The 23,064-nt window shown below is 38.3% G+C and overlaps 1 protein-coding gene across 5 annotated transcripts in view; it reads left to right on the top strand.

The window, feature by feature from the left end:
* The window catches only part of TENT4A (terminal nucleotidyltransferase 4A), a 55,893-nt gene extending 33,381 nt beyond the window's left edge, over positions 1-22,512 (top strand). For 2 of the 5 annotated variants that reach the window (XM_085220476.1, XM_085220472.1), the window contains 2 exons: positions 7,718-7,876; positions 20,274-22,512. In XM_085220476.1, coding sequence (XP_085076602.1) covers positions 7,718-7,876; positions 20,274-20,453 — 339 coding nt within the window. In that variant the 3' untranslated portion in view covers positions 20,454-22,512. Of the gene's footprint in view, positions 1-7,717; positions 7,877-20,078; positions 20,188-20,273 lie in introns of all 5 variants that reach the window. The other 3 variants (XM_085220473.1, XM_085220474.1, XM_003204844.5) reach the window with 3 other exon arrangements.
* The last annotated feature ends 552 nt before the right edge of the window (positions 22,513-23,064 follow it).

Raw genomic sequence — 23,064 nt, 5'->3', positions numbered from 1 at the left:
AGCTAATTAAACAGGATAGTAAAAATCTCTTAAATCTTCCTATCAAGAAAAATCTCATTCTCAATTTCCAGTCCTGTTTTCTTGCATCTTAAATTGAATGTGACCATCATATTTTACTGTGAGAATGAATAATACTACATTGTTTTCAGCCAAACAGTCAATTCACATTCTAATGGTGAGAGGTCCTAACGTGTAAGTTTGTCAGCTTCCTTGTTGGAAAGTGCAGTTTGAAAATGATTGCTAGACATTATTGTAACTTCATGGAAGATGAGGCAGTAGTTTATTTAGGTATGTTCCCAGATGCTTAACAATTGTCAGGTGTTTCCTTTTGGTATGGTTTTAAATTAGTGGAGTTGGGCTGTGCAGATGATAAAGCACAGACTCGCTTTGCGTGAGGTACTCAGAAATCTATTGAATCACACTTGTTAGGTGTCAGTATTGACTGGGAGAAGACGCAATATCCAGTTAGGTACAACTGTGAGTAACTGGGGGTGGTGCCAAGTCCAAGCACCTGTATCATGACTGCTTTCAAAAGCTGGACAAACATGGAATTAAAAATTGTGGATTTCATTTTGAAGAACAAATGCGTTAATTGTATCTTCTGGTAACCTGTAATTCCTTAACACTACTGAATTTTTATGTTGAATTGTCTTCTTTCCCTCTAGTAGATATGGTAAATACTTTAGTTGCACCATCTGGCAAATGGAAAAAACAGCATGGTGTTTGCCAGTGCTGTAGCTGTGTTATTGATTTGAATAGGACAGTGAAGAAGATAGAGCTGTAAGATATGTTTTATGAGAAATTGAAAATATTTGCTTGATGTCATGCACTTTCAACTTATCTGGGGGCATGAGCAGTAATGACTTCCCCTTAGTCCCATTTTGCCTGACATTGCAAAATGAAACTTAACAGCTTAATTATGAGATAAGTTAGTAAGTGAAAAATGTAAAAGCTCTCAACAAGAAGGACTTGCAGTTAGATTGTATGTTTCAGAAGTAAACAGAGGTGATGCTACTTGGACATAAGGCTTCTTATTTCTCTATGTGCTTGTCCCTCTTCTGTGCCCTTGTTTATTGGTACAGTGTCCTTTAGACTGCCAGCATATTCCTTAATTTGCAGTGAAATGACAAGTTTCTGACAACTGAGTCCATCCTATTCACACTTGGATATGCAAGGATGATAACATTCTTGTTGAGTAATTCTGAGCTGTACTTCTTTCAGAAAGAGAAATGTATTCTGAAGTTAAGGAGGTTCTGTGGTTTGATCTGGTGTAGTATTATGCTCAGGCTCCAGCAAAGAAAATTCCATCATATGTGAGAACTTACTTGTGCCAGGACTTGTAGTGCATGCTGCAAATAGGTATGATGCAGTGAGCTTCATTCAGTACCAGTTTAAGACAAGAGAATATGGTGTTAATGTGTTGATGGAGGGTCTATGTAGTGTTAGCTCTGATCTTGTGGAATGATGATTCTGTATTCAGCTCAAGTTAAATCTTACAAAGTTTGATACTGAAGACTGAAAGGAGATGCAGATTGTCAAGAAAGTGCAGGAGGCAAGGAGATCCTAGATTGATGGTTTGTCCTCTTCCAGATATAAAGGTCATAATTTGTATGGATTTTCCAAGGTAGTAAAAATAGTTAAAATGCTAACAATGTCTGGCTGATGAAGGTCTAGTTTTGCTGTCTTTCATGAGTCCTAGCAAACTGAAATGTCAATCACAAAAAAAGAAAAGCTTTGCTAGGATCTAGTGGATTTCAGATCAGTCCTCTTAGAAGCAAAGTCTGACTCATGATATCTCTTGCTATCTGTGCTGCTCAGTTTGTGGATTTATCATTACTGTACATGTCAACAGGGACCTAACTCATAGTGACACTTCACTGCAAAATTCTGAATACTAACATTCCCATTCTGTTAGCTCAGCTCTGTAGGCAGTGTAAATATTCTAGCATGTGCTAGAAAAGAACCTATGAATACAAGGAAAGTGATCATCAGAACATATGATTGTATGTGTATTTCTTGGCTTCTGTTAATTATCACTGATCTATATAGTATATTTTTTCTGAATGAAGTATTCAACTGTGCAGCTATTTAAGATGCCATATGCTGCCCCGATTAAAAAAGCACCATGTATTCTTTTCTTGCCCACAGGTAAGTTATGAACTACTGCATGTTCCCACGTGATCCAGCAAGTGCTGAAATAAATAATGCTACTGGTTGTATGAAGTTCTTCCTTTTGAAGGTGCTTTATAAATGTCTTTGCTATCAAGGACAGTGCAAAGTGTCTGAGGTTTTTCTCTGGGAGCAAGAATCAAACTATTCTGCAATAGAAAATAAATGTCTGGTATCAGTAAAATTCATTTTAACCCCCCTACTGATTTAGTGACTGCTGCAGCAGTCTAAAACCAGATGTTCATCATTGCCCTCTGCAGCATGGGGCTAACTACAGATACCAGTCTGAGAAACTAAATAACCAAATGCCTCTTTCTTTTTTAAACTTTCTGTTCTGGATGTGTGCTTTGCAACTGCTGGTCTTCTTTCTTGTTGCTGAAGTGTTATGGAGAGTTTCCTTCCATTAATTCACAAAATCTTAGTAGTGCTGGAGAATATTTACCTAACCAATATTTACCTAGCCAAATAGAAGTACTTATGGTGTATTTCTTCCAGTCTAATTTTGGTCTAGTATAACCTGGTACTAAATATACTCTGTAGTTTTGATGCTCTTATGCCAAACAAAGTTTAGAATTGAATGTGACAGTGATACCTGCATATCAGTAACTAATGTAATTGATCATAGGAAATTTCTGAGGCTGCTTTTGAAATCTAACAGATGCATAACCTCTGAAGTCTAGTCCTGCACAATCTTGAAGTTCTGTTGGAAGTTTGGATCTAGGAAATCTTGTATACATTATCTCAGAATGCCTCTAACGGTAACTTTCTTTGAGCTTGTATGACAAGATTATTTCATGAACGTTTTTGAATCCTCAAGATCATACAGCCCTGTTGAGGCAGCGGAAGTTCCAGTGAACAAAGTAACCTGTGTTGTCTCTTTAACTCTCTTAACATGACATGTGTTTCAGCCTGTTCCTGAATTTTAGCTGTAATCGTTGCTGTTCAGCCTTTATAATATTTTGTCAGAATGTCACTGCTTGATCTGCCCACCATTCTGCCACTGTCAAGGGATATGCAAACCAGTACCTTTAATGTTTTGTGGAACGTCTTTTCACTGTCTTCAAATATTAAGTATTCACTACTGTGATCAGATACTAATGTTATTAAAGTAGTAGATAAATGGCTGCCAAGACTGATCCTCATTATTGCTTTCATTCTTCTGAATACAAGATCCATGCTGACTTAAAAACTGTTACTTGCTGTGCAGTATTTGTGGCTTTTAGTACTTGGACTCAAAGTATTTAATTATCAGCATTTCCCTTTTATTCCTGTTAGTCTCAAGGGCTGTAAATTTCAGCTTATTGGCAGAAACTGTTGAACTTCACAATTCAGAGGTGGTAAAAATGACATGATCTGTCCTAATAAATTTTGCTTTCTTCTTTAAAGGGATGAAGTTTGCAGGTGTAAGGCATGTGCTTATCTGCATTAGGACAGACACTGACACTTCAGTTACTGTAACAGCTCTTCTTGCAAACTTGTTATATCTGTGTAGTGACTATTATTTATTTTATTGAGTTTCAGTTAAGTGTGCGTAGGGGGGTGGGCAGGAGGAGTGTGTGGACCAACAGTTCTTGATCTGAGAACAAAAGCTGCACAGAAAATTACTTTTCTACCTTTTTACTAGTCTGAGCGTTCTCACACCCTAACTGAACCATTCAAATATGCGTGGATAATTGACCATCTTTTGATAGAATGCATATACTGTCTTGTTCTTCCTCCTTCCTGAACAAATAAGGGGAAACAAGTCCTCTTAAAAAACAACAACAACAACAAAAAAAACTCAATCTTTAGTCTCTCAAGAAAGGTTGACTCAAGTCAGTACTTAAATCTATCTCCAAATAAAGCAGCCAGCTACCTTGAAACCTTCCCTCCCCAAATCTCTTAAAACTTTTCTTCTCCCTATTCCTACCATGGAGGCTTCTGACATTGTCTGTGGAACAAATTTTGCCATTACTGCTTTTTCCTGATTATTTTCCTTTTTCACTCTCCAGTCCTATGCTTTGCTTTTGTTTTCTTAACCCATATTCTTATGTGCTGCTTTATACTGTCTTGTCTTCCGTCAGTTCTTCTCTCTCAGTTGCTTGAGCAGGCTTTTTATTATGTGTATCCACTTGATGTAAGAGTAAACTCTGCAGGAGGCAGAGTTTGGAAAAATAGGTCACTTGGTAAATTATTCTGAACAACAAAAGGAACAGAGGAATTGTGAATCAACAAATAAAACTTGATTTTACTGCTGTGGTGTCTGTGAGGTAAGGAGAAAGAAGCACAATTTCATGAGTTAGACTACTTTTTGATGCCTCCAGCTAATTATATTCTTACCATATATTAATATTACCTCACCTGAAAAAGAGGTGCCAAAGCCATTTTAGGATGGAAGAAAACCTAAACTGAACATTTATATGCTCGACTTGCATTAATAAGTGCTATAATTTAATGCTTAATTTGAAAAACATTTACCTGCAAAATTTGGAATGTTATTGTACTCTTATCAATTCAGGCCCATTGAAAGCCCGTGAAATGAAAGTAGTAGGAATATTAAAGGAAGTTTGAAATAACACACTTTGGGGAAGTACCTTCTGTTTAATAACGATTAAAATAAGGACTAATTTTGCAGGCATTGGAGAAAATAATACAGGCTAAAGGAGCACTTTGCTTGTATTTTTAATACTGGGAGATTCTAATTAGAGTAAATTCATTTGTGTTTCTGTGAAACCACGACTAGTTTTGGAGGATGTGTATTTTTCAGTTTGCTTCTATTATTTCTGTTCTTACACTTTCCCCCCTCTCCTATTAGCATGACAGACATATTTTGTTTTTGTAATGGAAAAGGACAGAAAAATCAGTTGTGTCGTCTTTGAGGTTTTGTATTGTTTATAGATTGGCAAATAGGAAGGGTGCAACCTGTTTGGTTGATCCAAATTCACTATCCTGTGACTTGCCATAGACAAATGTTGATCTCCTTCTACGTTATTATACCATAGTCTATTAAAGTTATGGCTCCACCTACCAAAAAGGGAAATGGCAGAAGCTTGGGTGAAATGGGATGAGGATTTGACAGACTTCACATCACCTTGCAAGTATGTGGATTTGTCAAGAAGATTTGAGTGTGCTGGACTAAAAGCCATTCAAGCAAGATTATATACTGAGGTTCTTCAGTGCTTTGGCTGAACTTCTTTGAAATGCCTGAATTTTCCTTTTTGTTACTTTTTTCTCTAAGGAGTGTGGTTTCGTACTGCTGCTCAGTAAATCCACTAGTTGTTTTTTCTAGGGATGACTGTGCTTCGTTGCTACTTGGGCTTTTCTGCATTCATATTCAGCTGAACTTGTGGTGAGTTGATTCAGAGGGTAAAAACTAGAAAAAGGAGATTGCTATTTCTGTGGTTTGCCTCAGAATTGGCTCATAATGGCAAATGCAAGTACGATGGAGAGGGCAATAATGGAAGAAGTGAAAGGAGTAGGAATGGCAGCAGTTATCTGTTAGATCACTTTGCTCCTGCTGGTGTAACAGCACATTGAGAGGAGCATGTGAAAAAATCTTTACTGTAAAGTTCCAACTATAGGCACCAGTGCTCAGTTCTTTGTTTTCAAAGAAAACAATTTGTATAAAAGTAGTCTTTGTTCTCACAGCTTTCAACTCCTGAATGTTGTAAGAAAATGAGAAACTGATGGAAGAAGGCTGGAGAATGCCAAGATCTCTAGTTCATTCTTGTACGTGTAGGGGACAACCTGTGTATGTTATGCTACCAAGACACTTTCATTCCTTTGTTAAAGGTTTTGATTTCTTAATATTGACTTCTATTAGTTAGATTTTTTTCCTCAGAGTAACAATTTTAAAAATTGACTGAGATTCTAAAACTTGTTTGGTTTATGTATTTAAAAGAAATATTGAAAATTGAATTCCTAGAATAGTAGCTGTTGTCAGTTGAAAAGTTTAAATTGACTAGCGATGTCATGAAACAAAGCAGAAAACACTACTTCCATGCAGTTAGATTTGTGGAAAGGATATCTGTAAATATAATTAAATCACATGATATTAGTGGAGAGCTGAACTATTGTGCTGAAGGATGGGTATATCTATAAACTTTAACTTGCATCTTACTTTGTATCTAATCCTTGAGTTATTAATGGAATTGAAATAAACTCTTATGGTCAGACCTAGTTAGTAAAGGGTTCCTGATTTTAGGAAGAGACATTTGCGTCATAAGATCACTTCAGTACATTTGTTGTTTCACTGTTTCTGCCTAGACAGAAAACTAGGGATCCTGTTAGTCAAGCAAAAGTTGCAGTTTGATCTGGCTTCCTCAGTAATGCTCGTTGTTTCTCCTCCATGCTTTTTTCTTACCTAATACAAGGTAAATTGAACACTCCTACCTAGTCAGAGATATGAATGGTAGAAGTCTTCCTTTTGAATACTGTGTTCTTATTCGAGAAATTGAAACTGATTTAAAGAATAGGTTTTAAAATGGGAAGTTGTCAGTAGAGTAAACCTGTATCTGTTTCCAAAAGCATCTCTTCAGGTATTTTTGTGAAGGGCTATGATAGGCAATAGGCATTCAAAGGAGCAATAAAGAGATTGTGAACTTACCTTGGTGCTTACTGCAGTTACTGTAGCTTTATCCCTGTATAACTAGCTAAAAGCATTAGGGGGATCTTATTCCTGTATTTCTATCTGTCTTTTTATAGTGTAATCTCTGTAGCCCTGATACTGGTGAGGGCCAGAGCTCTAGTCTTTCAGACATAGATCTGAAGTGTCAAGAGTCAACATTTGTAAACTTCTGGATCCGCATTTGCCTCTTTGCTTGAGTGCTCTTGAGTACTCTAGATGTGCAGTGTTAACTCTGTTTATGATGCATATGCAATTGCTGTTGGTCAGGCTGGAAGAAGGAAGAATAAGAAATATAGTAGCGAGCTCCATTACAGTATTTCTGTAGTCTTAAATCCATCTTGCTTTGGAACTGTGCATACTTCCAATGGAAAGTGATGAGAACTCCTACCTAGTATTGAAGCGGATAACTAGTGCTTATATGTTAGTCTTGTCTGATTGGCCATCTCCTTGTTTCTTGGTAGGTGGAGCTCTAACTTTGGTGGGTTGAATGAGAGGAGACTGTAGGAGTTTGAGTAACTTTTCCATACAGTTAAGTACAATCCATAACACTGTTCTGAGGACTGATTCTAGCATGGCACCTGCAATTGTAGTCCTCAGTTCACTGTCACTATTCTTGCACTGTTTTTTTTCCAGATGTAGTTCCTACCTTTTAATTCTAATTAGGTAGAAGAGAGCTTTATTTGGCTCTAGATTGAGCTGACCAGAACTGATTTGTTATCACTATAGACATGTTGACTTTGTGATGCAGGTTCAAACTCAGTCTGAACTGCTAGATGTGTAAAATAAACATACTACTAGTTTATATTTTATTTTCTTACCACTGAAAGAATCTTTACAGTGTTCACGAGAGATTATATTTGGATGCATTTTCACATTCATAGACTGTATATGCTGTATTTTCTGTAAAGTTGCTTTTCTTTTCCCCTTTTTCTCTGCCAAAAGGATTCTGATACACCACCTTGCACAGCTCCTAATGTTTACCAGTTCAGTCTGCAAGCACCGACTCAACTTATGGCCAGTTTACCACCAGCATTGCCTATGCCAAGTGGTAAACCTCAATCTGCGCCTACGAGAACCTTGATAATGGCCGCCAGTAATCAGGTATGAGCCAACTGAGTGGAGCTACCTTTTTATGAGAAAGTGATCTAATCGGAATCATAGACCATTTGCACTGTGCTGTCTAAAAACCTCTAGAGATATACTTGATGTAGTACGTGCTGATTTTCATATAACCATTAAGCTACTTAACTGCCATGTGAGAAGCACAGGAAGAAGAAAGGGTGGGAAATGTTTGAGATATTTGGAGCTCTTCCACAGCACACTCTTGGAATAACCTGATAGGCGTATGTCAGACATCTGACTCTGACTATATTTGTCAGACTATATTTGAGAATTCCAGTACCCAAACTACTGGGATATTTGCAGATCTCTAGGCTGCTTAATTTCCTTTTCTTAAAGTAGAAACTTCTCACAAGTGATGTATCTGTTAAGCTAGTGTTTGAATGTGAAGAAATACCTTGTCTGGGTGTGTTTAGTGGCCTTGATTTCTGTACTGCTAGAACAAACTTGTTTCCCTTGTAACCTTCTGTAATAATTTTAAAGATGGAGAAAAAAATCTAGGCATATTTCCAAGAAATATACCCAAATGTTAAATGTGCAGGGAGACAGACAGTATGTTACCTAACTAGCCTGCAGTATTATTTTAGCTAACATCCATTAATGTACAAAGAGAAGAAAGATCTTTAGCTTTTCCTTACAGCCTTGATGCATCTGTCTATAGCAAAATGCTCCCTCAATCTTGATTATTGAAACTATTAGTCTAAACAACTGTCTCATGAGCTTTAGTGAAAGTTATGTGTAGTGGGTTGTCTATGATAAGGAATCAATTGACGTCCAGTTCTGGTAAGATTTCTGCAATGTCTTCAATGTTATCTCAATTCTCCTATAGTATTTCTTGGAATTGTAGGACCAGGATGCTTTTGATTTCATGACTTTATTTTTTATCTGATTCAGAAATTCATTGATGTTTTTGAAAGGGACCTTTAAGACTATCTACTTGAAACTCCTCTGCCATGTCGGGGAGCATTCCACTAGACCAGATTGACCAGAGTCCCATCCAACCTGGTCTTGAACACACAGAATCGCAGGGGTTGTCATGCATCTCTGAAGATCATCTAGGCCAGCCCCCACTGAACACTTCCAGGGTGGGATTATGACACAGGATGTTTGCTTCAGTTTCTGCTTTGAGATTTGTGAAGTATTTAAACGGTCTGAGTATTTGGTTGGAAGGGACTTTGAACTGATTTAGTCCAGTCCACATCAAAGGGCAGCTTGCTCACATTTTCTGAATAACTCTAAGAATGAGAATCCCCTCCTAACTTCCGCTCTGGGCAGTATGTTAGAATAATAGAATTATTTGTGTTGAAAGGGATCTTCAAGGGTTATCTATCCAACTCCACTGCAATGAACAGGGGCATCTACAGCTAAGATCACATTTCTTGGAGTCCTGTCCAGCCTGACAAGAGAAGGGACCTCCCCCCCCAGAAATCATAAATTGAGCTCTCCAGGGATGGAGCATCCACCACCTCTCTGGGCAACGAATGTGTTCCTGTGTTTCACTGCCCTTATTTAAAAAAAAAAACAACAAAAACAAGAGCAACAACAAAAAAACCCAACACACACACACACACACACACACAAAAAAAAAAAACCAAGCAACTTACTCCAATCTAAATCCTCCCTCTTTCAGTTTGAAACTATTTCCCCATGTTCTATCACAGCAGACTTGATAAGGAGTCTTCTTTAAGTACTCCTTTAGATACTGAGAGACTGCTATCAGGATTCCCCAGAGCCTTTTTTTCTAGGCTGAACAGCCTCATCTTTCTCAGCCTGTCCTTGCAGAGGAAGTGTTTCATCCCTTGGATCATTTTTATGGCCCTGCTCAGGATGTGCTTTGGCAGATCCAGGACTTTCTTGTACTGAGAACTCCATACCTGAATGCAGTACCTCCAGAAGAGGTCACACCATCACAGAGTATAGGGTCAGGATCACCTCCCTTGCTCTGCTGGCTATGCTTCTTTTGATGCAGTCCAGGATACAGTCAGCCTTCTGGGCTCTGAGGGCACATTATTCATTGATGTCTAGCTTGCCATCCACCAGGACCCCTAACGTCTTTTAGACAGAGCTGTGCTCAATACTTTCATCCTTTCACTTACATTGATAGTGGGGGCTGCCATTACCCAGGTGCAAGACTTTGCACTTGATTTATTGAACCTCATGAGGTTCTCCTGAACCCACTGCTTCAGCTTGTCTAGGTCTGTCTGGATAGCATCCTGTCCCTCAGGCGTGTTGACTGCAACAAACAGCTTGGTATCATCTACAAACTTTCTGAAGGTGCACTTGATTGCACTACTGATGAAGATAATGAACAGCATTGGTCCCAGTACTGACTCCTGAGGGACATCACTTGTCGCTGATCTTCACCCAGCCATTGATCAACACTCTGGTTATGATCTTTTAACTAGTTCCTCATTCCTTCAACAGTCCAGTTGTCAAATCCATTTCTTTCCAGTTCTGAGAAGGAGAATGGGTGGGTTTACCATGTCAAAAGCCTTACTGAAATTCAAATGACATCAGTAGGTCTTGTCCATTGATGCAGTTACACCATCATAGAAGGTCACTAGAGTGGTCAGGCAAACACTCTTCCAGTGTTTGATCCCACTTTTAAATAAAAGTTTAGTCTTAAGTTTAGTCTTAAAATACTTTTCACATACTTACGTCCATTGCTCCTTGTTCTTTTACTAAGCATTCTTCTCTTACTGAGAACAGTCTTCCTCCATCTACTTTAAATCCTCTCATTAGGTACTTAGATCCATCAGTATGATTCCTGCCCCTCAGAGTTCTCCTTCTGGGGGTAAACAATGGAGCTCTGACATCTTTTTCATGTATGACAAACATTTCATTGTCTTATTCTCACAGACTTTCATTGAACTCACTTCAGTATGCCTACATCTATTGTACTGGGAAGCCTAGACTTTTACATAGCCCTCCAGATGTGGCCTCACTAGTACTTAGTAGAAGGGAAGGATCACCTCTCTCCACCCTGTAGTGATACTCTTCCTAATGTAATGCAGCCTGGGATGTTGTTGACCTTTCTTGATACGAGGGCATGTTGCTGACTCAAGTTCAACTTGTCCATTGACTGTCTGTGGTTGTTACACTAAGCTTTTTTCCACCTGGTCAATGCCTCACATGTATCGATGTATGAGATTATTCCTTCCCATGGGCAAAGTTAAATTTGAAGGTTATGGGGTACCTGTCAACTCATTTCTCCACCCTGACAAGGTTTGGCAGCACAATTGTTGTGTTTATTAGCTCTTCTTTCAGTTTCTGAGGGATACTATCCTGTCATCCAAGTCATTAATTAAGATGTTAGTTAGTATTGGCCTGGCATCAACTGGAGAAATGGACCACTGGTTGCTGACCTCTAGCTGGACTTTGTGGTGCTGATCAAAACACTTTAAGCCTGGCATATAAGGATATATTTTTCATTCAGCTTGTGAGTTTGTCTAGAGATGGCACCTGCCACTTACTATAGAATGAAAAAAATCAGTGCTTGGTTTGAACTTTAGCTGTATATGGAGTTCTATCTGAACAGTTTTTTTCATGTTGAGTAGTACTAGCCTTGAGTTATGGCATATTGTAGCTCAACCACAAAGTCTTCCTAGTTGCTACACAAATATTTAAAGCACTTGACAGAAATGTGTTTCAAGACCTGTTTCCTTTTATTTAGATCAGATTACTGTTGCTCTGCATACTGTTAGTATTCCACTATTTCCTTCTAGACTACTTAATATCTTTAATCCTTGAAAATTGTTCCATCGCATGCTTTCCCCATCTATTCCTCTGCAATCCTCAATCATGCAGCAAGCCCCTACTTGTATCTCAAAGTTTTGATCTTAGTTTTGATCTTAGTTTTAATCTCCTGAATGATTCATTCAGTTTTATTAATTCCAATTTTATGTTAAACTCATCTAAAGTATAATCTTAGTCTCTTTTGTTCTTTCCCTTAGCAACTCTTTTCAATCAAGAGGTGTCCTGTAGCTTAACTTCATCAAAATTGTGTGAAAACAGAACAAAGTTGCAGTTACCGGTACAAAACAAGTTAGGATTTGGAGTTGACTACGTTGTGAAGAGGCAGTTTGTTGAGTGATTGTTGGATGTTGGCTGCAATTTTGAATCTTTGAAGAAAAGTGCTTTGCAGTGTTACTTGGCTTTTCTTCAGTAGTTTGTACAATACATAGATGTTTAAAACTGGAGTTTATCTCTGGCTTTGGAAAGACAAGGATGTGCGCTTTGGGATCATGTTAAATCGGAAGAATTTCTTGCTACTTACAGAAGCAATTGTTTTTCTACAGTAAATTTAGTGAGTTTATTTGTGAGTTTGTGAAGTAAACATGTTCTTTTAGATGAAGATGGCAACCAACCAAGTCCCAGTGGGAACTGAAATCACTCAGAATGCAGTAAATGTATGCTTTTCATTTGCAACATTTTGGAAAATGAGTGAACTGGATTAGCTTTAACTTTACTCAAACTAGCATGGTCTTCAGTTATAAGATTTAATAGGCACATCTTAATAGCTGGAAGGGTTTCTATTCTGATAGTCTTGAACTGATAGGCCTCCTTAACAGCAGATATTTTTCTATCCGAAAAGTGTTTGAAAGACATTCCACTGTTCATTTGTCTTCAGTGTCTACCCTGGTAATTTTTTTTTTCCTCAGTTCAGCTTGTTGTCTTTGAAGACTTTACATTATTCACAGGAAGCTTTACCTAGGTCTCTGGTACTAGCTGTAGAAGCAGGAAGTGCCAGTGCAAGAACTTTGAACCAGTAGCAGCCTTCTAGACAAATTCTCTGCTGTTAGATCTTCCTAATGCTTTCTTGTTTGAAAAAGCATTGGAGTGATTAACAGTTCTATTTATATACTACATAATTAATTGGAGAAATTCCAGGTAGTTCAGGGACTAATTAAGCTCCTTATAAAGATCTATGTTCTTTTCAGTATTATTAGTGTTTTTCCTTGGTAATCATTCTACCTCGCTGACAAAGCAGTTTGAAATTTCTTTTGGGAGAACAGAACAGTTTATGAACCTCCATTGGAGTGAGCAGAAAAACAATACTGGTATACATGTCCAGGGGGAATGGAAGGGAGAAAAAATAGCTGGTGACTTTCCATTAGGAAAAGGACAGTTTTCTTGTATTTTCAAATGGGTTAAGTTCTGTTCAATTTCTTGGGTGGATGGTGGCTACTTTGAAAAGTCACGGATGAAGACAGAACAAACTGCAAGTTGTTTAGGTCCAATTTTTTTAATGTTGCATTTTTTTTAACCTAAGAGTGTTTATTTGATTCAAAAGTAATCAAGATAGCGAGCACTGGTCCTGCTGGACTAGCTTCCAGTGTCTGTTCTGTCCAAGTAAGGCTCCATCGAGGACATTCAAATGAATGATACCTGATTGCTAATGTGGTCACTAAGAGTTTCATAGCAGCATTCACTACTGACTTCTGAAGGAAGATGACAACTAGGAAAATGAAACTTTAATGCTAGTGCTAAAATGACATAATCTAAACTTTTACGCTTCACTTGCTAAAATACTTTGCTTCAGAGTTTGCTCTTACCCAGAACAATTGTGGGAGGTGTTGCTTTGTCCCAGTGGCAATTCTGATGCTGTTAGCATCTAATAGTTTCTCAAAATGTAGTGGCATTGGAAACTGGATTTTCCAAGTGTCTGCATCCAAAGTACTTTTTGAGTTGAAGAAAAGGCTGGTTGAAACTCTAAAGAGTAGTTTCTAAGAACAGGACTTCATCATAAGTAATAATTAAAAAGAATAAGAAGTGAAGAAAATGTGGAGGTAATACCTGATCAGTTTGCTTAGCATAACTGTGTCTTACGATGTCGCTGTAATCAGAATGTTCCTCCCTATCTCAGATTGGTTTAAATACTTGCATATGCATTTCGTCTACCTATTTTTTCACACTGACCATATTGATGTGAACTCATTGTTTGGAGAGTGCTGGTGGGTCTGTGTCCTGAAATAATTCTTCTTCAACTAAAAGCTGAAAAATCTCAGTAAAAAATCTCTTAAGCTCTAAAATAGTGTTAAGTCAGAAAATTTATCTCCTGAGATACTTAATAAAAAGTGTTTGGATAAAAGAACAATGGCCATCTCAAGATAGTAGCGAAGTTGCAGTGTGAGTTCTGTTTTCTCATCGCTTATTTTGACTCATAGCTGTTCCCTCATGACTTTGAGTCTTCTGATTCTCTAGTGTTAGCAGGTAAGAAATGATGGAACTTGTTAGTGCTCTTTCTGGACTCCGTACAAGTTGTTTTCTGTTGCATAAATGCTGTTTTGTTGGACAAGAAATCAGATTTGGCTTGTAAATGCGTAAGTACAAACTTGTCATTATGCTGTCAATTGAAAACTAGCTGACTTCAGATAGTAGGTCCAAACAAAGGGTTCAAAAGGGAGGAGAAGGATCTCTTTATTTGTAGTGCTTTAGGCCTTTTTTTTCCCAGATTTAAACAACTTGAGTAAGAACTATTAACATGTCTTAAATATTTAAGTGCATCTTAAACATAGACCAGATCTAAGTTTTAACAGATCAAAAGTATGACTAGATAGCTGATATAAATATTATATATAATCCTGTTAGCTTAGAAGTAGTGGCAGGGGGATTGGTCTCGATGATCTCTAGAGGTTCCTTCCAACCCCTTCAATTCTGTGATTCTGTGATGAGGCTAACGAGCCACTGCCTGATACTTGGCTTATTGATAGTGTTTTAATAATCAAAATATTGGTTAGGCTGTTGCTCTGTGAAAGTGATTTTTTTTTTTAATTAAAGAACAAATTAAATGTTACCTGAACACAGAATGCATTTTAGTGTATTCCAGATGTTGTGGTTAGGAGATGGGAAAGTGTACATCAATCCTCAAAACAGGTTTTGTGGTTTCTGCTATGGGCCTGAAATAAAGAATTCGGAAATAAGGTGAAAAATTAAAAAGAACTTGGGAAGATTCGGAGGTTGTTTGTTAAGATATTAATGAGGGTACCTAAAATGCGAAATAGTACAGTAAAATTCTTCAAAATACTACACTAATACTTTACATGTAACAAGTCTGGAATATATGAGCTTCAATGATGACAATTCCTATCAAATGCAGAATAGATTCAGTTGTGACCATTAATCCAGTAGTGTTAATAATGTAATAATAGGTTTCCTAAACTGGCTTTACCTTTGTAGATCCTTGTTTATGTATCGAGTGCTGTATGTATAAGCTGATTTTTTTTAAATTTAACAGTTCTGACACTTCATTTTCATAGCTTTCCTTTTTTCTCCATATTTTGGAGAAGATAACGGACAAAGGTTCAGAAACTGGGCTGTAGCTTTGTTACTTATATAGCTTGTGTTATTTTTGATGAAGTGATTTATTTTTGGCTTAAATTGTTTGAATACTGACTGTCTTTGTCAGCAGTTTTGTATGGTAAAATTGCTTGTATTTGTCATAGAATCATAGGATGGTTTGGGTTGGAAGGGACCTTTAAGAGCACCTAGTTCCAACCCCCTGCTATAGGCAGAGATACCTCCCTCTAGTCCTCTACCTCCTCTAGATTGCTCAAAGCTCCATCCAGCCTGGCCTTGAATGCTTCCAGGGAGCATCCACAACTTCTTTGGGTAACCTGTTCCAGTGACTCACTACCCTCACAGTAAAGAATTTCTTCCTGATATCTAGTTTAAATCTACCCTCTTCCAATTTAAAGCCATTTTCTCTTGTTCTGTCATTACATGCCCTGGCAAAAAGTCCCTCTCCAGCTTTCCTATAGGCCCCTTCAGTTACTGGAAGGCAGTTGTAAGGTCCCCCCAGAGCCTTCTCTTCTCTAGCCTGAAGAAAGAGGCCCAGCTTTCTCAGCCTGTTCTCATAGGAGAGGTGAGATGTTCCAGAACCTCTGATCATCTTTGTGGCCCTCCTGGAGGGCCTCCATGTCCTTGTTGGTGTCTCCAGACCTGGATGCAGTACTTCAGATGGGGATCTCAGAAGAGCAGAGGACAGAATAACCTCCCTTGACCTGCTGGTCATGTTTCTCTTGGTGTATCCCAGGATACAGTTGATCTTCTGGGCTGCAAGTGCACATTGCCAGCTCATTTTGAATCTTTCATCAATTGATAGCCCCAAATCCTTCTCATCAGGACTTGTCTCAAGCCATTCTCTGCCCCACCTGTGTCTATGCATGGGATTGCCTTGACCCAAGTGCAGGAACTTGCACTTGGCCTTGTTGAACATCATGAGGTTGGCATGGACCCACCTCCCAAGCCTGTCCATGTCCCTCTGGGATGGCATCCCTTCACTCTAGTGTGTCAGCTGCACCACTCAGCTTGGTGTCTTCTGCAGACTTGCTAAGGGTGCACTCAATCCCACTGTCCTTGTCACCTACAATGATGTTAAATAACACTGGTCCCCGTACTGGTCTCTGAGGAACGCTGCTTGTCACTGGTCTCCACTTGGGCACTGAGCTGTTGATCACAACTCGGAGTGTGGCTGTCCAGCCAATTCCTTATCCAGTGAGTGGTCCATCCATCAAATCCATTTTTTGCCAATTTGGTGACCAGGATGTTATGTAGGATGGTGTCAAATGCTTTGCACAAGTCCAGGTAGGTATCGTCTGTTGCTTTTCCCTTCATCCACTAATGCTATACCTCCATCTTAAAAGGCCACCATGTTTGTCAGGCATGACTTCCCTTGGTGAAGTCATGTTGGTTACCACCAGTCACCTCAGCTTTATTTTCCATGTGCCTTAGTAAGGCCTTCAGAAGGATCTGCTCCATGGTCTTGCCAGACACAGAGGTGAGACTGACTGGCTTGTAGTTCCTTGGATCTTCTTTTTTGCCTTTTTGAAAATTAGAGTTGTTTCCCCTTTTTCAGTCAGTGGGAACTTCACCAGACTGCCACGACCTTTCAAATATGGATAGTGGCTTGGCAACTTGATCTGCCAGTTCCCTCAGAACCTGTGGATGGATCGCATTGAGTCTCATGGACTTGAGCATCTTCAGGTTCTTTAGATTGTCTTGAACCTGATCTCCACTTACAGCAGGCAGATCTACCTCCTCCAAGTTTTTACCACTGCTTTCTGCAACTTGGTCAGTGTGTCTCAAGCCCTTTCCAATTGAAGACTGAGGCAAAGAAGTCACTGAAAGCTTCAGCCTTCTTCGTATCCCTTGTGACCAGGTCTTCACTTTCCTTCTGGAGAGGGCCCACGTACTCCCTGACCTTCTTTTTATCACTGATATATCTGTGGAATTTCAACTCGTTCCCCTTCATGTCTCTGGCTAGATTCAATTGTCTGGTTTTAGCTTTTCTAACCTGGCTGCTCGGACAACTTCTTTGTAGTTTTCCTAGGTAACTTGTTCCTGCTTCCACTCCCTCTTGACTTTCTTTTTGAGCATAAGTAAGTCTAGGAGCTCCTTGTTGATCCATGGAGGCTTCCTGGCATTCTTGCCCGTCTTCCTTTTTCTCAGGATGTGCTGATTCTGGGCTTGGAGGAGATGGTCCAGCTTTCTTGGGCCCCTGAGCTTTCTCCCACGCCATCCTGCCAGGCAGTTCCCTGAAGAGTTCAAAGTCTGCTCTGCTGAAGTCCAGAGTAGTAAGCTTGCTGCACACACACTGACACCCTAAGGATTTTGAACTCTACATTTTTGTGGTTGCTACAGCCAAGGCTGCCACTGAGCTTCATATTACTCACCCTTCTCATTGATGAGGATAAGATCCAACATAGCTACTTTTCTCACGGGTTCCTGTACTTCTTGGAAGAAGTTATCATCACATTCCAGGAACCTCTTTGATTGCTGGTGCTGTGTTGTCCATCTAAGAGATACTGGGGTGGTTGAAGGTTCACCAGGAGGACCATGTTTGGCGAATGTGAAGCTGCTCTTATCTATTTATAGAAGGCCTTGTGCACTCAGTCTTCCTGATTGGGTGGCCTATTTAAGATGGACAGTTTGTTTTCTTCAGCACATTACTCAATATTTAAATTTCTACCAGACTTGTTATCTAGGACAAAAGCTGGGAGCAATGTTTTCTTAAATTTCTGTCAAAACATCTGGGAACTTCTTAAGCCTGGTATGTGTTACAGAATTTTTCCCCGGCTTATTTTAGTTGCAAGTTTCTTAGATTTCCCTACACGTGTAGCAGCTTCTACTTGTGGAAGATCAAATTCAGAGCACTTGTGTCATCCTGTCCCCCCAAATCACTTCTGTCATTTAATTGTTGAATGAGCAGCCATATGTTGGTAGAAACAATCACTCCTTAGTAAGGGAAATGATCAGAACATCTCAACTGAAGGTGTCTGTGTATTGCAGTTAGAGGGCTTTCTTTTTTGCTTATCTGATCTCTCTTCAGCCATTGTCTGGGTAGACATGTCATCTCTCAGTGATTGTGAGGGAGCGTGTAAACATCAGGAATGATGTGGACTAGATAGAGTTGATAGTCTTTTGAGAATTTCGAAAAGATATCAAGCAAACTTTCTTTACCTAATAAATAAGCAGTGAAATAAGTATGTAGCAATTTTTTGAAAATTCAACTACATCTTGAACAAACTAGTGGTATAATTACTTCGAGGATACAGGTAGGCTTAATTACCCTGTTTTCAGTAGGGTTTGGCTGACCTGATTTGAGTGAAGCACTGCCTGCTAGTGTGCCATTATTTTTTTTTTCTGAACACTCAAATTAAGGATTAAGTTGCCAGATTCTTTGTATTTACAGCTGAAGATGATAGGCTTGATTAGATTCTGTGTCCTTTGGTCAGAGCTTTGTTCTGGTTTTACAGTAGCAAAACTAGAGTTATCTCTTTTTTTTTTTTTTTTAACATAGTGAAGTATAACTAAGGAGTAAAACTGTCCTCAGTGTTTTGACTATTGAATGACTGATCACTTGAAATATTTTGGCCTTATTTAAGCAAATCAGTTGATAGATGTTTGTAGAGCTTTGCTTATGTATTTGAGAGTCAGACATACACATATTGAACTTCAACACTTTGCTTCGGAAGGATGTGTAAAGGTGGTGTTTGTTTGAAAGACCACTTGCCAAAATAGAATGTTTTCATTTTTTTTAGCTTATTTTGTTGATTTTAATGAATAGCTCTTGATAGGTGCTTTTACAACATATTTCAGTAGACAAGTTTTGAGTTTTGCCTCTTAAAATGAAGGATTCTTTCTCTTTCATTCTCTTTTTGTCTTTGTCCTTGGTTATTTTACCATTGCTATTCTGACAACACTTAACATGTTTGTCCTGGGAGTTCAAAAATTGAATAATCAAGGGTGCTTAGGTCACTGTAGGGCATTCTTTACAGATGAAAAAAAGGTGGTTTTTTTTATAACTATTGTACAGTTAACTTTACTTTTCAATACAGTTCTTCACCAGGTCTTTCTGTAGATATTCAGTATCTCTCCTAATTGTAATTTAATAGTAAAAAGCTTTGTATAGCATTATTCCTTAAATAATTTCAATGGTAGTTTGTTGTTCTTGTATTTATTTTGACACCAGGCTTGTTTGGAAATACAGGTTAATGAAGTAGCTGCAGTTATTTCATGTTATAAACAATTGCCCTATGTTAACTTCGTGGTTTCTGCTAAATCACTTAAGTTTTTGTTAAAGGCAATCTGTTCTCATAGTAATTTCTTTCACTCCTCAGAAAAAAAAGTTGCTTGTGTTGAAGCTGCAGGTATTTTTAGAATCTCAGTATGTAGGGAAATGATAACACAACTCACAGTGATATTAAGTGGTAGGGAAAACACTGAACTTGATTGTTATTAAGTCTTTTCAGCAGCTGCTGTTCCAAGTTATTAGAGATTCTCCCAAAGAAAGTGTCATGTTACACTTCTGATCGTTATTTTGATTTGGTCTGGATGTGTGGTATGTAGCGGGCAAATAAGATTTATCAGATTATGCCCAGCTCCTTCCAAAGTCATGGCTAGTTTACCGATTTAGTTAAGTGAAATTATAGGTAGAGCAGGCTTGTCCTTTGCATTAGCTCATGTAGTGATGCCCCTACATTCCTTATTGTGTTTCTGGAAATCTTTCTGGATATTTTACTCAGTGATATTCTTTCCAAGAATCTTTTAGAGACATGTCTGCTACAATTACTGTTTAATGTGGAAGGTCTGTTTTTATAGTGGTGATGCATGGTGAGCATATTTTATACTCAGATTAAAGGTTTTTAAGGATGCTTTTAAATCTACACCATTTCATTTGCAGGACACTTACTTCAGAAAACAAGCTGTTAGTGCCTTTGGACTTGTGCAGCTAAAATCAGACAAGCATGGAAAGATCAGTTGCTTCAAGCAGTGTTCTGTGGGAATTACTTGTATGTTGAGGAAATACCACTGGTAATATGTACTTTGTTTCAGTTGTTTGTATGCCTAAACTGAGTGCATGTCTTGTGTTTTTTAGCAGCACACTGGGATGAAGTTTTCCATGAAAGGAACTCATAACCAAGGCAACAGCTACAGTCCTGTCAACAGTGGAGGCATGAGGCAACCAGTTGGTAACAGAGGACACCACCAGTACAATCGTAATATATGGAGAAGAAAAAAACACAGAGACAGTTTACCTATTAGTCTGAGCAGATAATGGCAGATGCCAAAATGACCTTCCCTGTTCAGACAAACTGATCGAGTGCCACTCGACTTAGGGGATGGAGACCAGCGTCCAGCACATCGTTTTATTGGTGTTGCCAAATATCTGCAGCTGACTTCTTTGCATGTTTCTTTGTGTGGTGGTTCAGTCCATCTTCAAGAAGTAGTTGTGCTTATCTGTGAAGCCTTATTAAATGTGGAAGTTTGTTTTTCTGCCTTCCCACAATGGTTCATACAGTGCCGAAGCAGCTCTGACAGTGGAACTGCAAGGACATTTACAAATGCTGTGGCTTTTTTTGCTGTGGCTACATCTGTTCCTATGTGGGTTCTGTTTTCTTTTATTTTGGAAGTGAAGGAAACTTCAGCCCCTTCGATTTTTTTTTTTCTTTGCAGCAAATCAAGTTGGGAGTTCAAAAAAATAAATTTGCTGCACTCCTGTTTGTTTCAAAGTTCAGGATTTTTTGCTCTGTAAATATTGGAGATATAATTTGTGCAATAACTTGGAATTTAATTTAATTTCATATTGTCACATAAGTTATATTTAAGGGGAAGAGGTTTTTTAATTTACAGATCCTTTCCCAGGTTGCATTATCTAAGTTGGGTTCATAGTTTTGGCAGGTTGTCTGAGCAGTGTTACAAACATGACATTTGGTAATATTTGAGGCTTCTTGATTCACAGTGGAAGAGCGATTTGGCTTACAGTTTTAAGAAGGTATTAAGCTCCAAAGCATTTCGACCCTATGTTTTTTTAGCTCATTGTCTGGCCTCTTATCAGTCTTCTTGCTCTGACCAATGAGTTTCAATTTTATTCCTTTTAATAGACAACAAATCCAGCATTCTTAGTAATAGAAGTAAAACTTTTGAGGGAGGGGGGGAAGGTTGGTTCAAGTCCCGATGTGAAATTAAAAAGCGACGAACTACATGCTTTGATGCATTTTAGTAATGTAACCTGTTAATGTTTGGGTTCAAACAACATTATTAAATGGAGGTACCCGGCTTAAGGAATGTGGAGAAAGGAAATATGTTGATTCCATTAAGGAATCTGTATAGCAGTATGCATTAGTTCTGTTAAGAGCAAATATATAAAAAGTACTTCAGCTGCTCTAAGCATTATGAGAAGTATCTTTTAATGTATTGCAGGAGAGCACAGCCCAGTGTTGTACGCAGTATGAGTGGCTGGCACTTAATTTACAGATGCATACAGGTATACTATGCAAGTGTGTATTGCCATGACAAACACTGTCTTTAACTTTTTGAAAAATGTACATCCTGCCTAACCCTGAGTTTTTAAAGCACCACAGTTGTCCTGGGAGTAGGTCACGTCTCATGCCCTCTGACTTCCTGTTTTTTTAGTGAGAGTTCTTAAACTATACAGAAAACTACAGATCAGTTATATAAACTCATTAGCAGAGAAAGCTGAAGAATCCTGTTAACAGGACTTCTATACTGTATACAGATAGAGAAGGTTTTAAAACTGTTATCAGAGTGTTAAAATGAGGTGTCAAGCATGAAGCTTTTTAATATGCTGTATGCCTTTGAAGCAGAAGTAGTTCATGTTATTACTGAATCTGTCAAACAGGTCTTTGAGGGGAGAGAGGGCAACATTCCAAAGTAGAGTAGTGCATATGTTTGCAAAAAGTTTGTCTTAATGCTCCAGGTTCGTCACAATTTTAAACAAAAAAAAAAAAATTGTGAGCTGACTCATAAATAATATCTAAGGGCTGTTACAGGAGCCTGTACTGCTTAGTCTTCACACACTAGCAATATTGAGCATAACTACATTAAAGAGCCTTCAAAGGCTTTAGTTGGTGTCTTATTCTAGCGTCCATTTTAAGGTGAAATTCATTTAAAAGTGGTATCATGTAACACTTCAGTCATGGTGAACCAAATAAATTGGCCTGGCTATCACTGTGGTTATGTGCTACAGGTTTGAAAAAAAAAAAAAAATCATGTTTAAATTTTTTGTGTGGACAACTATGTGGAAGCTAAAATTGACATATTTTTATGTAAAGTTTTCTATTCTTTGATTTTTAATAAACTTTGGAGACCAGTCACTCTTACGTACATTTTTATGGGGAATGTAATGAAGTAATATTTGACCTTATCCCATTGTTTGATGGGTAATTTGAACAGCAATTTCAATACGTGTGCCAGACATCTTCAGAATGAATTGGGAAGTTGGATGGATGGGTGTCATCTGCATACTGTTCTTTGTATTTATGAAGGGAACAACCAATACAGCTGTTGGTTTCATACTTGTGGTTTTGGTCCCTTGATAATGAGAGTGCAGAGGAGTGAGAGGTAGTTCCTGACAATATTCTTAGGAAGGGATAGAATAACAAATCCCCTGAGAATATCTTAATTTTCTATAGAATTTTTAAATTCCTCAACCGGCTTTCAAAATGTATCCATTTTAACATCTTTAAATACTGAGTGTATCATGTTTTGTTTTTTGTTTGCAAGATCATAAAATCATGATCGGAGGAATTTTTTTCTTCAGGAATTACCTTATGCCTTCTCAAACTGTGAATATAAATGTCTTTATGCTTGAGATCTGGAAATTTTTCTGGTGTGATCTTCTTATGGCCTTTGTCATACTGCATCTC

Source organism: Meleagris gallopavo, chromosome 3 (genome assembly GCF_905368555.1).
Source record: "Meleagris gallopavo chromosome 3, MGAL_WU_HG_1.1, whole genome shotgun sequence".
NCBI classification, from domain to species: Eukaryota; Metazoa; Chordata; class Aves; order Galliformes; family Phasianidae; genus Meleagris; species Meleagris gallopavo.
Note: the sequence above shows the minus strand (reverse complement) of the source record. Positions and strands in the feature narration are given on the sequence as shown.